Genomic DNA, 15,030 nt, shown 5'->3' with positions numbered 1-15,030 from the left:
AAGGCTCCAAAAACACAAATAATAAAAAAGGAAATTGACAGGTTGGCCCTCATCAAATTAAGATCCATTGTTTTTCAAAGGATGCCATTGAGAAAGTGAAAAGACAAACAAAAGTAGAAAAAAAATATTTTCAAATAAATAATAAGACTAGTATCCAGGATATGTAAACAATGCTTACAATGCTATATCATTAGTCACTAGGAAGTGGAAAGCCAAATCTCAATGAGATATCACATCACACTGAGTAAGTAGGAAGGAAAAGATAAAAAAGACAGACAATAACAAGTGTTAGTCAGGATGTGGAGAAACTGGAGCCCCTTATACAGTGCTAGTGGGAATGAAAAATGGGGCAATCACTTTGGAAAACTATTTGACAGTTCCTCAAAACATTAAACATAGAGTTAACCATAAGAGCAGTCTACTCCTAGGTATCTTCCTAAGGAAAGTGAAAACAAATATCCACACAAAAATTCTCACGTGAAAATTCATAGAGGCATTATTCATAAAAGCCAAAAATTAAAAACTACCCAAATATCCATCTGACAAATGAATAAAATATAGGAGATCCATATAATGTATTATTATTTGGCAATAATAGGGAATGAAATACTTATACAAGCTACAAAATAGATGAACCTTGAAAAATTATGCTGAGTGAAAAGGTCAGACATGAAAGATTACATGTTGTACAATTCTGTTTATATGAAATGTCCCAAACAGGCATACCTATAGAGACAGAGAGTAGATTTGTGGTTTCCTAAGATGGTAGAGAGGGGAAAATGGGGAGTGATTGCTAATGGGTACAGTTTTCTTCCTAAAGTAATGAAAATGTCTTAAAATTAGATGATGGTGATATTTGCCAACTCTGTAAATAAACTAAAAGCTATCATATTTTATACTTTAATCAGATGAAGTTTATGGTCTGTAAATTATATCTCAATAAAGTTTTTAAAAACTAATATAAATTAATATTTTTAATTACTTAAAACACTTTGTCTATTTACCTGTCGTTCACTTTCTAAAATAAACAGTTTTATTTTTTCAATTTTAAGATAGGGCCTTGCTCTGTCACCCAGGCTAAAGTAGAGAGCAGTGGCACGATTATGATTCACTGCAGGCTTGAACTCTTGGGCTCAAGCGATACTCCCACATCAACCTTCCAAGTAGCTGAGACCATAGGCATACTTCCACATCCAACTAGTTGTTGTATTTTTTTTTTTTTTAAGAGACAGGTCTCGCTATGTTGCCCAGGGTAGTCTTTAACTCCTGAACTCAAGCGATCCCCCTGCCTGAGCCTACCAAACTGCTGGGAATACAGGTGTGAGCCACCACACTTGGCCTAAAAAACAGCTTTGAGATGAAATTTGCATGCCATACAATTCATTCATTTAAAGTGTACATACAGTTCAGTGGTTTTTAGTATATTTACAGAGTTATGCAACCATCACCACAATTTAGCTTTAGGGTATTTTCATCTCTCCAAAATCTAACCCATACCATGAACTGATACCGCTAATCTACTTCCTATCTCTATGGATTTACCTATTTGGGAGATTTCACATAAAGAAGTCATACAATATGTGATATTTCATGACCCCTCCTGACTTGGCATGTCAACATTGTCATTCCTTTTAATTGTACATTTTGGCAAACTCTATGTTATATTATTATTTTGTATAGTCAAGATTCATTTGGATATATACACTTAGGTACACCTTTGATATTTTAATTTTGGTTACACTGAACTTAAATTTATCTGTAAAAGAGAAAAGACATCTTACAATGTTGTCTTCCTGTTGAAGAGAATGATATATTTTTTTCATTGATTTACGTTTTATGTTCTCCCAGTGCACTTTAAAATTTTCTTCATCTAGGTTCTCTGTATTTTTTAATTGAATTCATACCCATTGTTTCTTTTCGTATATTTTTTTCTTTTGGATAGTTGAAACTTTTCTTTATTAAAGTAGAGATGAGTGGTTTTGTCAGTGCTTTCTTTATGTGACCTGTATAATAGGTAATTTTCCCTTAAGTCTGATAGACAATATAACTATGTATATAGATACATACATATGAAACAAGGAAAATTTATGACGAGAGCCAAATAGTGTTTCTGACAAATAAGCCCAGCGATTTTATTTTTATCCAAATTTTAAAAACTGAGAAAAAAAAAAAAAAGGAGAAAAACCAATGATGTTTGTTTTCCAAAGTTTTCTGGGAAGTTTTCTCATCTTGTTACTTTCTTATCCATTACTTTACACCTACATGGGCTCTGGTCCATTTGTGTTAGAGCCAAGTTCATCTTGTTTTGAGGACTTTCTTCTACCTGGCAATGATTTCTCCTCACATTCTGATTCTCTTTCAAATCTCAGTTTAAGTGTCCACTCCTTTCCAAGCCTCCTTGAGTGAAGTGGACCTTTTCCTTCATTTCTTTCACTGTACTACTTCATGCCCTGAGCATTCATCACAACCCAATAATATCTATTAACAACTTTGTCAGTCTCAGACACATAACGTAGATTCTCCAGTGCCTACCAGAGTACCTGGCACATACTATGCCTTAAATGAATACTTTTCAAAAAAATGAATTCAGATAAGGCAAATTTAAACTTTCAGTTAACTTACACTGACTGTATATGCCAGGCCCAAGTCTTGGTGGATTTTACATACTTAATTTAGCTAGTGACATCTAGTTAGCTCAGAAGGTCGCAGATGCAAAATTCCAAAGTCATTTCTAATCCTATAAAATTTCTCCTCCCACTTGAGAGTCTTGTCCCGCCCCAGGCGTCTTCTCCAAACGTCGAACTTCCGGAAGCCCAGGCAGGCTTACACGGTGGAGACTTCCGGGGCCGAAGCGCATGCGCAGCCGATCTGCACATGCGCACTACTCGCGCTGCTGCCGGGATCCCTGCCTGGCTGAGGTGGCAGGGGGCGGGACGCGGTCCGCTATGGCAGAGGGCAGTGGGGAGGTGGTCGCCGTGTCGGCGACTGGGGCTGCGAACGGGCTCAACAATGGAGCAGGCGGGACCTCGGCGGCGACCAACAACCCGCTGTCGCGCAAGCTGCATAAGATCCTGGAGACGCGGCTGGATAATGACAAGGTAACCGGGGCTGGCGGGAGCGGGGTCCCAGGTCCCCGCGAGACTCAGCCGGGCTGGGGGCGTCGTCTGTCGGGGACCCACCGCCGTCTCCCTCGTCTCTGCTGCAGAGGGAGCCGTGAGTGACCCCAGTCCTGCGGGCTGTGCTGCGCTGCGGGCGCCGGGCGGGTGAGAAGGGGGACCCCAGCAACCTCCGAAAAAGCGAAGGGATTTCCTGGGTGTTCTCTCCACTTGAAAAGGTGCCTTAAACACTCTCTGGGTGGGATTGGTGAACGGTGGCGCCTCGAAAAGAACCCTCCAAACATCCCTGGAGGCGTTTGGCGGTGTGAGCTGAGACAGAGGAGGAGAGCACCGGACGGGATAGGAAACAGATGCAGAAGAGCAGATTGCAAGATAAGGCCGCCCGAGTGGGGGTCAGGGAACCGGGAGAGCAGTGGTAGGCATCGACAAGTGACAGCAGCTGCAATCATTTGCAGCGCGAAAGAACTACCTTTGCCCATGGCTGAAATGAACTCCTATCTGCTGGGTTTTGTTGTTGTTGGCTAAGCACTGGCTATGATTTGTGGGCTCAGGCTGTATTTCTTTAGAAGGTTAACTGTCCGCATGCTTTAAGTACCTCCTGAAACTTAAGTTGGCCTTTACACACGTCACGTACCCAGCTATCTCTTCTGTCTCTCCGAGTCGCTAGGTAAATTGGTCATGACGGTGTAACGTAAAGACGAACGTATGTCAAAATGAGAGAGTTTTATAGGTGAATATGAAAATAAGCTATCAATAAAAATCTGACTCTTCTGTGTAAAAAAATAACATTGCAATGTAATCGATAAGAAAGAAGGGCTCTAGGGCCACCACTTATTAGACAGAACCACTAAATTTGTGCATTATGATTTGAGTAAGCCCCTTAACTAATCTCAGCTTCTGTTTAGGAATTGGGAGTACACCTAGTAAGTTTCTCATGGTTGTTATCTGAGAACTCAGTGAGAGACTCTAGGTGAAGTCCTTTGCAGAGTGCCTGGCCCTTACTGTTTATTAACAAATATTAATTTTATTGTAAAATTTATAAAATGTTTAATGTGTCTCATATTGATATTTATTATATCATTTAAGACTGCTACTCAGATGTAGATAACATGGCCTTCTTATTACCATGAGGAAAATAAGGCATGAAGAGAGTGCAGCTAGGTTGTCAGATAACTAGTAACTGGTGGAACTGTAATTTGCATCTGAGTCTGTGTGATTTCGTTCATTCAACATTACTGACCACTGCTTCGAACTAGACCTTAGGACATTTCAAGGCTATGGTCAAAAGAAACTGCTTTACTTTATGGGTTTTTTTTTTTTTTTTTTTTTTTTTTTTTGGTATAAGTATTTATAGTTGTAAACACATTTTGGCTTCCTCTTAAATATTAAATTGAATTTATATAAATAGCTTTACTACTTTTGTCAGTCCAGCCAGTATTTCAAAATTACATAACAAACATGAAAGGATAAGCCTACTAGAATATACAGTAGTGGAGGTGTAGAAATGTATATCTGTAGAATTTAGGGTACTATGGGGATGTCCTGGACTTGGTTCTTGGCTCTCTCCTCCATCCATATTCTCTCTGTAAGAAAAATATTTTACTTTCATGGTTTTAAATAGTAAAAATCATGATTACTCTCAAATTTATAACTCTGTCTCTGACATCCACTGAGGTCCAGATTTGTAGAATCAGTTGCCTATATTATACCTCCAATCGGATACTGATTGACATCATAGAACTTAACACTGGCGGAACTCTTGATTTTTCCCTAAAATGGTTCCACTGTCACTAAAGAACAACACCAGGGCAGGGCACAGTGACTCATTCCTGTATTCCCAGCACTGGAAGGCCGAGGCAGGGGGATCACAAGATCAAGAAATCGAGACCATCTTAGCAACATGGTGAAACCCCATCTCTACTAAAAATACAAAAATTAGCTGGATGTGGTGGTGCGTGCCTGTAGTCTCAGCTATTCAGGAGGCTGAGGCTGGAGAATCACTTGAACCTGGGAGGTGGAGGTTGCAGTGAGCCGAAGTTGTGCCACCGGACACCAGCCTGGCGACAGAGCGAGACTCTGTCTCCAAAAAAAAAAAAAAAAAAAAAAATAGAACATCACTATTTACCCAATCAAGCAAGAAGCATATAAGTAACTTTGGATTCTTGTCACTTTTTAAACAATATCCCTGTCAGATCCATAAGCATATCCTATAGGTTCTACTTTGAAAAAAAAAAATTTGGAATAGCTTTTTTTTTTATTGAAAACAAATCTCACTCTGTCCTAGGCTAGAGTCAAATGGAGAGAACATGGTTTTACTGCAGCTTTGACCTATGGTCTCTGGTGATCCTCCTGCCATAGCCTCCCAGGTAGCTGGGCCTACAGGCACATGCCACCACACCTGGCTAAGTTTTTGTAGAGATAGGGGTCTCACTATGTTACTCAGACTGGTCTTGAACTCCTGGCCTCAAGCGATTTTCCCACCTTGACCTCCCAGACTGCTGGGATTACAGATGTAAGCCACCGTGCTGTGTTTTGGAATATCTCTTTTTCATTTGTACTATTGACATCTTGGTCTAAGCCACTATCAAATCGTACTTGGATTATTTTAGTTTTTTTCTCTTACCTGCCTCCTTTCTTGCATTCCACTACCATTCATTTTCCTTACAAGGTTGGAATAAGCTTTTATAAATATAAATCCGTATTACATTACTCCCCTGCCTAATATTGTAATAATTTCTCATAGCTTCAGTCATAGCTTCCTTCTATCACTTAGGGCCTTTGTACTCACTGTTTGTTCTGTCTGAAGAAGGCTTTGTCCCCATGACTAACTGTGCCTCCCACTTGGACCTCAGTTCGAAGTCACCTCAAAGAGGCCTTCCCCTTTAAGTTTCTCCAAGTTCTGCTTCCAGTTATTCAGTTCCTAGCCTGGAGGCTTGCAGTACTTATTCTTAAATAGATCCTTTCAGAGATAGTTAGTGTATACATTATATATGTGTAAATTACTTATATGCAAGTAAGTATGCATGTATATATTCCTTTTAAGTTTTTACCTATTGGTATCATAACTGTTTCTATGCTTTGATGTTTCACCTACCATATGTCAATGCTCATCCCATGTAAATGCATAAATTTTTTTGTAGATGGGTATATCATAATTTATTTAACCAATCCCTTAGAGATGAACATTTAAATTATTTCTAGTCTTTGCAATTCCAAACAATTCTGCAATGAATAATCTTGTTTATATAACATTATATACAAGTAAGTATGGCCCTTATTGTGTCCAGGAAATAAGTATGTTTCAGTAGTTTGAAGGTCATTCAATATTTTTTGGATTTTTTTTTGTTAATTTGTATTTGGGCTCTGGGGTACATGTACATGTCCTGCATCCTGCAGGATTGTTGTATAGGTACATACATACCACAGTGGTTTGCTGTCTCTGTTCCCCTCCACCATCGCCTACATCAGGCATTTCTCCTGGTGTTATCCCTCCCCATCCTCTCCTCCCCACCCCCTCTGCACCTCCCTCCCCTCCCCTTCCCCTGCCCTGCCTAGCCCTGTGAGTGTTGTTCTCTTCCCTGTGCCCAAATGTTCTCATTGTTCATCACCTGCCTATGAGTGAAAACGTGGTGTTTGGTTTTCTGTTCTTCTGTCAGTTTGCTGAGAATGATGGTTTCTAGGTTCATCCATGTCTCTACAAAGGATATGAAGTTGTCATTTTTTATGGCTGTGTAGTATTCTATGGTGTATATGTGCCACATTTTTTTTGTCCAGTCTATCATCAGTGGGCATTTGGGTTGGTTCCAGGTCTTTGCTATTGTAAACAATGCCACAATGAACATATGTGTGCATGTGTCTTTATGATAGAACAATTTATAAGCCTTTGGGTATATACCCAGTAATGGGATTGCCAGATCAAATGGAATTTCTATTTCTAGATCCTTGAGGAATCACCACATTGTCTTCCACAATGGTTGAACTAATTTACACTCCCACCAGCAGTGTAAAAGTGTACCTTTTTCTCCACATCCTCTCCAGCATCTGTTGTCTCCAGATTTTCTAATGATTGCCATTCTAACTGGTGTGAGGTGGTATCTCAATGTAGTTTTGATTTGCATTTCTCTAATGACCAGTGATGATGAGCATTTTTTTGTGTGTTTGTTGGCCTCATATATGTCTTCTTTTGAAAAGTGCCTGTTCATATCCTTCACCCACTTTTGAATGGGTTTGTTTGTTTTTTTCTTGTAAATCTGTTTTAGTTCTTTGTAGGTTCTGGATATTAGCCCTTTGATGGGTAGATTGCGAAAAATTTTTCCCGTTCTGTTGGTTGGCGGTTTAATGATTGTTTCTTTTGCTGTGCAGAAGCTCTTAAGTTTAATTGGGTCCCATTTGTCTATTTTGGCTTTTGTTGCCACTGCTTTTGGTGTTTTGGTCATGAAGTCCTTGCCTGTGCCTATGTCCTGATTGGTTTTGCCTTGGTTTTCTTCCAGGGTTTTTATGGTGTTAGTTCTTATGTTTAAATCTTTAATCCATCTGGAGTTCATTTTTGTTTAATGTGTAAGGAAGGGGTCCAGTTTCAGTTTTCTGCCTATGGCTAAGCAGTTTTCCCAACACCATTTATTAAATAGGGAATTCTTTCCCTGTTGCTTGTTTTGTTCAGTTTGTCAAAAATCAGATGGTTGTAGATGTGTGGCATTGCTTCCAAGGCCTCTGTTCTGTTCCGTTGGTCTATATCTCTGTTTTGGTACCAGTACCATGCTGTTTTGATTACTGTAGCCTTGTAGTGTAGTTTGAAGTCAGGTAGCGTGATGCCTCCAGCTTTGTTCTTTTTGCTTAGAATTGTCTTGGCTATGTGGGCTCTCTTTTGGTTCCACATGAAGTTTAAAGTGGTTTTTTCCAGTTCTGTGAAGATCAATGGTAGCTTGATGGGGATAGCATTGAATCTATAAATTAATTTGGGCAGTATGGCCATTTTCATGATACTGATTCTTGCTAACCATGAGCAGTGAATGTTTCTCCATCTGTTTGTGTCCTCTCTTATTTCCTTGATCAGTGGTTTGTAGTTCTCCTTGAAGAGGTCCTTTACTGCCTTTGTTATTTGTATTCCTAGGTATTTTATTCCCTTTGTAGCAGTTGTAGATGGGAGTTCACTCTTGATTTGGCTCTCTGTGTGTTATTGGTGTATAGGAATGTTTATGATTTCTGCACATTGATTTTGTATCCTGAGACTTTGCTGAAGTTGCTTATCATCTCAAGGAGGTTTTGGGCTGAGATGATGAGGTCTTCTAAATATATGATCATGTCATCTTCAAATAGGGACAATTTGACCTCTTCTTTTCCTAATTGAATTCCGTTTATTTCTTTTTCTTACCTATATGCTCTGGCTATAATTTCCAATACTATATTGAATAGGAGTGGTGAGAGAGGGCATCCTTCTGTAGTGCCAGTGTTTAAAGGGTATGCTTTTAATTTTTGCCCATTCAGTATGATATTGGCTGTGGGTTTGTCATAATAGCTTTGATTGTTTTGAGATACATTCCATCGATACCCAGTTTATTGAGAGTTTTTAGCATAAAGGCTGTTGAATTTTATCAAAGGCCTTCTCTGCATCTATTGAGATAATCATGTGGTTTTTGTCTTTGGTTTTGTTTATGTGGTGAATTATGTTTATAGATTTGCATATGTTGAACCAGCCTTGCCTCCCTGGAATGAAGCCTACTTGATCGTGATGGATAAGCTTCTTGATGTGCTGTTGGATTCTGTTTGCCAGTATTTTATTGAAGATTTTTGCATCAGTGTTCATCATGGATATTGTCCTGTAGTTTTCTTTTTTAATTGTATCTCTGCCAGATTTTGATATCAGGATGATGTTGGTCGCATAGAAAGAGTTAGGGAGGATTCCCTCTTTTTGTATTGTTTGGAATAGTTTCAACACGAATGATACCAGCTCCTTTGTATGTCTCATAGAATTCACCTGTGAACCCGTCTGGACCTGGCCTTTTTTTGGTTGTTAGGGTATTAATTGCTGCCTCGACTTCAGACATTGTTATTGGTATATTCAGGGTTTCAACTTCTTCTTGGCTTAGTCTTGCGAGTGTGCAGGTTTCCAGGAATTTATCTGTTTCTTCCAGATTTACTGGTTTATGTGCATAGAGTTGTTTGTAGTAATCTCTGATGGTAGTTTGTATTTCCGAGGAATCGGTGATGATCTCCCCTTTATTGTTTTTTATGGCATCTATTCAATTCGTCTCTCTCTTCCTTTTTATTCATCTAGATAGTGGCCTATTTTGTTGATCTTTTCGAAAAACCAGCTCCTGGGTTTATTGATTTTTTTGAAGGGTTTTTTGTGTCTCTGTCTCCTTCAGTTCTGCTCTGATCTTAGTTATTTCTTGTCTTCTATTGCTTTTGAGGTTTTTTTATCTTGCTCCTCTAGCTCTTTCAATTTTGATGATAGGGTGTCAATTTTAGATCTTTTCTTCTTTCTCATGTGGGCATTTATTGCTATAAATTTCCCTCTAGACACTGCTTTAAATGTGTCCCATAGGATCTCATATGTTGTGTCTTCATTCTCATTGGTTTCAAAGCACATTTTTATTTCTGCCTTCATTTCATTGTTTATCCATTCATCATTCGGGAGCAAGTTGTTCAGTTTCCATGTGATTGTGTGGTTTTGAGTGCTTTTCTTAATCCTGAGTTCTCATTGGATTGTGATGTGGTCTGAGAGACTGTTATGATTTCTGTTCTTTTGCATTTGCTGAGGAGTGATTTGCATCCAATTATGTGGTCAATTTTGGAGTAAGTGCAATGTGGTGCTGAGAAGAATGTGTAGTCTGTGGATTTGGGGTGGAGTGTCCTGTAAATATCTACTAGGTCTGCTTGGTCCAAATCTGTGTTCAAGTCCTGGATATCCTTTTTGACTTGCTGTCTCATTGATCTGTCCAATATTGTCAGTGGAGTGTTAAAGTCTCCCACTATTATTGTGTGAGAGTCTAAGTCTCTTTGTAGGTCTTTAAGAACTTGCTTTATGTATCTGGGTGCTCCTGCATTGGATGCATAAATATTTATGATAGCTTTTCTTGTTGCATTGATCCTTTTACCATTATATAATGCCCTTCTTTGTTTCTTTTGATCTTTGTTAGTTTAAAGTCCATTTTATCAGAGACTAGGATTGCTACCCCTGCTTTTATTTGTTCTCCATTTGCTTGGTAAATCTTTTTCCATCCCTTTATTTTGAGTTTATTGTGAGTCTTTGCATGTGAGATAGGTCTCCTGAATACAGCACACTGATAGGTCTTGACTTTTTATCCAGTTTGTCAGTCTGTGACTTTTGATTGGGTCATTTAGGCCATTTACATTCAACGTTAATATTGTTATGTTTGAATTTGATCCTTCCATTTTGTTACTGGCTGGTTGTTTTGACCGTTAATTGATATGGCTCCTTCATTGTGTCGTTATTCTTTACCATTTGGTACGTTTTTGCTGTGGCTGGTCCTGGTTGTTCCTTTCCCTGTTTAGTACTTCCTTCAATAGCTCCTGTCAGGCAGGTCTTGTGGTGATGAAATCTCTTAGCAATTGCTTATCTGTAAAGGATTTTATTTCTCCTTCACTTATGAAGCTTAGTTTGGCCAGATATGAAATTCTGGGTTAAAGTTCTTTTCTTTAAAGATGTTGAATATTGGCCCCCACTCCCTTCTGGCTTACAGGGTTTCTGCCAAGAGATCTGCTGCGAGTCTGATGATCTTTCCTTTGTGGGTGACTGGACCTTTCTCTCTGGCTACCCTTAGGATTTTTTCCTTCATTTCAACCCTGGTGAATCTGACAGCTATGTGCCTTGGGGTTGCTCTTCTTGAGGAATATCTTTGTGGTGTTCTCTGTATTTCCTGGATTTGAATGTTGGCCTACCTTGTTAGGTTGGGAAAGTTCTCTTGAATAATATCTTGAAGAGTGTTTTCCAACTTGGATTCATTCTCCCCATCACATTCAGGTACGCTGATCAAGCATAGATTAGGTTTTTTCACATAATTCCATAGTTCTTGGAGGCTTTGTTCATTTTTTTTCACTCTTTTTTCTCTAATCTTGCCTTCTCATTTTATTTCATTGATGTGATATTCTGTCTCTGATATTCTTTCTTCTCCTTGATTGATTCAAATGTTGAAACTTGTGTATGCCTCACAAAGTTCCCGTGCTGTGTTTTTCAGCTTCATCAAGTCACTTATGTTCTTCTGTAAGCTGGTTAAAAATTCTAGTTAGCATTTCATCTAACCTTTTTTCAAGATTCTTAGTTTCTTTGCATTGGATTAGAACGTGGTCTTTTAACTCAGAGAAGTTTGTCATTACCTACCATCTGAAGCCTGCTTCTGTCAATTCATCAGATTCATGCCCTTTTTTTGTTCCTGTGATGGTGAGGAGTTGTGATCCCTGGGAGGAGAAGAGATGTCCTGTTCTTTGATGGTTTCATTCTTTTTGCTTGGTTTTTCCCTGTCTTCGTGGATTTATCTACCTTTAATCTTTGAAGTTGGTGATTTCAGGAGGAGTCTCTTAGTGGACTTTTTTTCTATTGCGGTTGTAGCTGTATTTTTTTGACCTGTAGAGGGCGTTGCTGACCTCTCTCGGATTCAGTCAGGTTGTTGAGTGGGTGGTCCTTCCCTGGAGTTTATTTGCAGGTGAGATTGGCCCCACCTTCCCAATGGCAACTCTCCTTCCCCAGCTGGATCTTCCTGGTTGGGGTCAAGCTGGTGTATTTGCTGCCAAGCCCTCTAGCCAGGGCTTCAGTTTGAGTTCTGTGGAGGTGAGGCCTGCCAGGCCTTATAGTCTGTTTCCCTGCTTTCAACTCCGCCTCCCTCTGTGGGATGGTCCCTCCCGCTGGCGTTAGTCCAAATTCCCACCCAGGTCCCCGCAGCAACTTGGTACACTGGGCTGTAGCCTCTGCTCAGATTTACATTGACTACCCACATTGCCCCACTGCCTGGCAGGGCTCTGGTGGACCGTGGGTTGCAGGAGGGATTAGGTAAGCACAAGATCCTAAACGAAGCCCCGACGGGGTTAAGTCCCTCAGTTTCAGTTGGGACGCGCCCCCCCCCCCATCTTGATTTACCCCCTAGGCAGCTCTCGCCCTGTGGCTCCTTCCCTGGGCCTAATTTCAGTGCCCTATCAGTCCCACAAAAACGAGCCCAGCACCTCGTTTGGAATTGTGAAGTCCTCTAGCCCTCTGCGTCTCATTTCCTGGGAGCTGCATTCTGGTGCTGGCTTCTTTAGGCCATCTCTTTGGATTGTTTAATAAAAAATCATTTGAAAATGATTTTATTACATTTGGTCTTGAGATTTGGAAAACATTTAAAAATTAGTTTCAGTAACTTTCTTGTGTTACTAATTGTGTAGGAGATGTTAGAAGCTCTCAAGGCACTTTCAACCTTTTTTGTTGAAAATACTCTGCGGACTCGAAGAAATTTACGTGGAGATATTGAACGTAAAAGTTTAGCCATCAATGAAGAATTCGTAAGCATTTTCAAGGAAGTGAAGGAGGTATGTAAATTCTTTTCACTTAGCTTATATTGAGAACTTACTATATGCCTGACTCTGTGCTATATATATTTTTGAATTAGGTTGATATGTTTGCTATATATCATAGTATATGTATGTACTATGCCTAAATAGAAAACTTAGCTAATGTCTCTTGTTGCATCTGGGTCTTTATTTGTATTAATGTGTAACTTCCACAAATATTAGTTCTTAGAAAGTTGTAACATTGTTCTAGAAGATTATCTTAGGAACTTTAGCTTTTTTTAACAAAAAAATTAACATTTCCCTGAATGGCTTTCCAATAGAAATATCCCTCTTTTTTGGATAACAACTTCTCTTTTGGAGATTAATTAGAATTGAGTTACTTTTACTGTATCCTAAAATATAAAAATTTCAGATTAAGATCAGTAACTTCAATGTATTAATAATGATTCATCACACTTGTGAGTGTAGTCCACTCACCATAAGGTGAAAATAAATTTTATTTATGATATATCTTACTTATTATGTAATATTTTATTACCTGTATTAATATATTATAATATTAACATATTTCTGTGTGAGTTATGGAAGTGTTGCACATGGTTTCAATGAGTGTTTAATAAAAATAGATTGCTTTTAACAAGTTGGTAGGTTTTTATCGACTGAAGACTAATAAGTTAGAAAGTTGTTTTTTTTTTCTTTAATTACATTAGAGATAGAAACTTGCTCTGTTGCCCAGGCTGGAGTGCAATGGCTGTTCTCAGGTATGATCATAGTACAGCACAGTCTTGAACTCCTGGGCTCAAGCAATTCTTCCACCTCAGCCTCCAAGTCACTGGGACTGCAGGTGCGTGCCATCATGCCTGGCTGTTTTAAATACCATTTTCTGATAAAAGGAACAATCATCAGTATCAGAAAGCAAAGATGCTATCTGAGACTACTGGATAAATGTCAAAAGGACTTTGGAGCTAATGTGAAGAGGATTCTATTGGCCAAAGATAGGACTATTTGATGGTCAGTAAGAATAACTACAATTGAATAACACTAAGAATAAAGACGTATTCATTTTTACAAAGCATTTACCATTTTCCTGTGGTCGTATTCTCTAAAAGGAATGGACTGTTTACGTTTTTTTCTAATGCTAGATATTATTCTTTTTAATAATTTCCAATTTTAAATATGGGATCTCTTGTCATGCCTTGACAAAAAAAAATCTATGGAACTAAAATAAGGATTTAGCTAAGAGAAGAGAATTTTCTTTCTGTATCTAAGATATTTGATGTTACTTTTCTCCTTTTCAGGAACTTGAAAGCATAAGTGAAGATGTTCAAGCAATGAGCAACTGTTGTCAAGATATGACAAGTCGCCTACAGGTATTGTATAATGGCTAGATTTTGGCATAGTTTCTGCTATGAAGTAAACTTTCAGATATTATTAGGTCTACAAAATGTATGTGTATCTAATCCATCATGCCCTGTGGGAAATTTGGATATAAATATAATGCTTGTTCTTTAAAATTGTAGGTATCTTTGTGTTTCTTTGCATAATGATTTATTAATATTGTTCAATTAATTTTAGTCTTTATATTTTGGTCTAGCCAGTACAGAGCTAACTATGTAGAATTTTGATAAACCTTTTAATTCCATAATATTCTAGAAATCTAGGAGGAATGATTTTTTTTAGTAATAAGCCTTAGGAATAATTTCACTAAAGCTGTGCCTTGTAAAGACCCAGCTTACTTCTGACTTATGCATGGTCTAAACAAATTCTGAGAAAATATGTTTTATTTTAGGTCTTTTTATCAAAACAATCCTAAACTTATAATTTGGCTGTAGAATCAGCATTTGACTTAATTCCCCTCATTCTTCTGATTTTGAAATAGTACATAGAGCAGTTTCCTCCTAAGGGCCAATCATGATTATGTCTACTACCTTCACATTTTAACAGTAAGCTTTTATCTCTAAGAGTCTCCTGGAACCATTGGCATCAATAGTGATTCTAGGAAGAATCATTAATCTATGCATAGTCTACAGATTAATCACAGGCTACTTGCAGCATCAGTTTGCAGGACTAGTTTATTTCTTGTTTCTCTAAAATTCTGTCTTTTCTGGTCTTGTCTAAATTTTGATATTCTTACTAACCTATCAGATATTATTGGCAGACTTATTGTCTCTTAGTCCAATCTTTAGATATTTGTTAATTTGACAATATTTAAATAATTGTATAATATATACTAATTATTTTTGCTATTTCACATTTTTGGCACATATTTACTTTGTTCCTCGGTGATTTATTTTGTTTTTCTCTTCTTTTTCTTTAACTTTTTTTCCTTTTCTCATCTTTTAGCTTCCATGATTTAATGACTTTTCTCAAATTATACTTTATAAGATTTTCTATATTGTACTTTGGTGTT

At 38.2% G+C, this 15,030-nt stretch overlaps 1 protein-coding gene across 3 annotated transcripts in view; it reads left to right on the top strand.

Moving 5' to 3' along the window:
• COG6 (component of oligomeric golgi complex 6) overlaps positions 1-15,030 on the top strand; it is a 142,398-nt gene that overhangs the window by 25,838 nt on the left and 101,530 nt on the right. For 2 of the 3 annotated variants that reach the window (XM_074387813.1, XM_010344945.3), the window contains exons 3-4: positions 12,495-12,638; positions 13,919-13,990. In XM_074387813.1, coding sequence (XP_074243914.1) covers positions 12,498-12,638; positions 13,919-13,990 — 213 coding nt within the window. In that variant the 5' untranslated portion in view covers positions 12,495-12,497. Of the gene's footprint in view, positions 1-2,876; positions 3,099-12,494; positions 12,639-13,918; positions 13,991-15,030 lie in introns of those variants that run through there. The other variant, XM_003934395.4, reaches the window with a different exon arrangement.

This window comes from Saimiri boliviensis, chromosome 16 (genome assembly GCF_048565385.1).
Source record: "Saimiri boliviensis isolate mSaiBol1 chromosome 16, mSaiBol1.pri, whole genome shotgun sequence".
NCBI lineage: Eukaryota > Metazoa > Chordata > Mammalia > Primates > Cebidae > Saimiri > Saimiri boliviensis.
The sequence above is the reverse complement of the archived record's forward strand: the minus strand, read 5'-3'. Positions and strand labels throughout refer to the sequence as shown.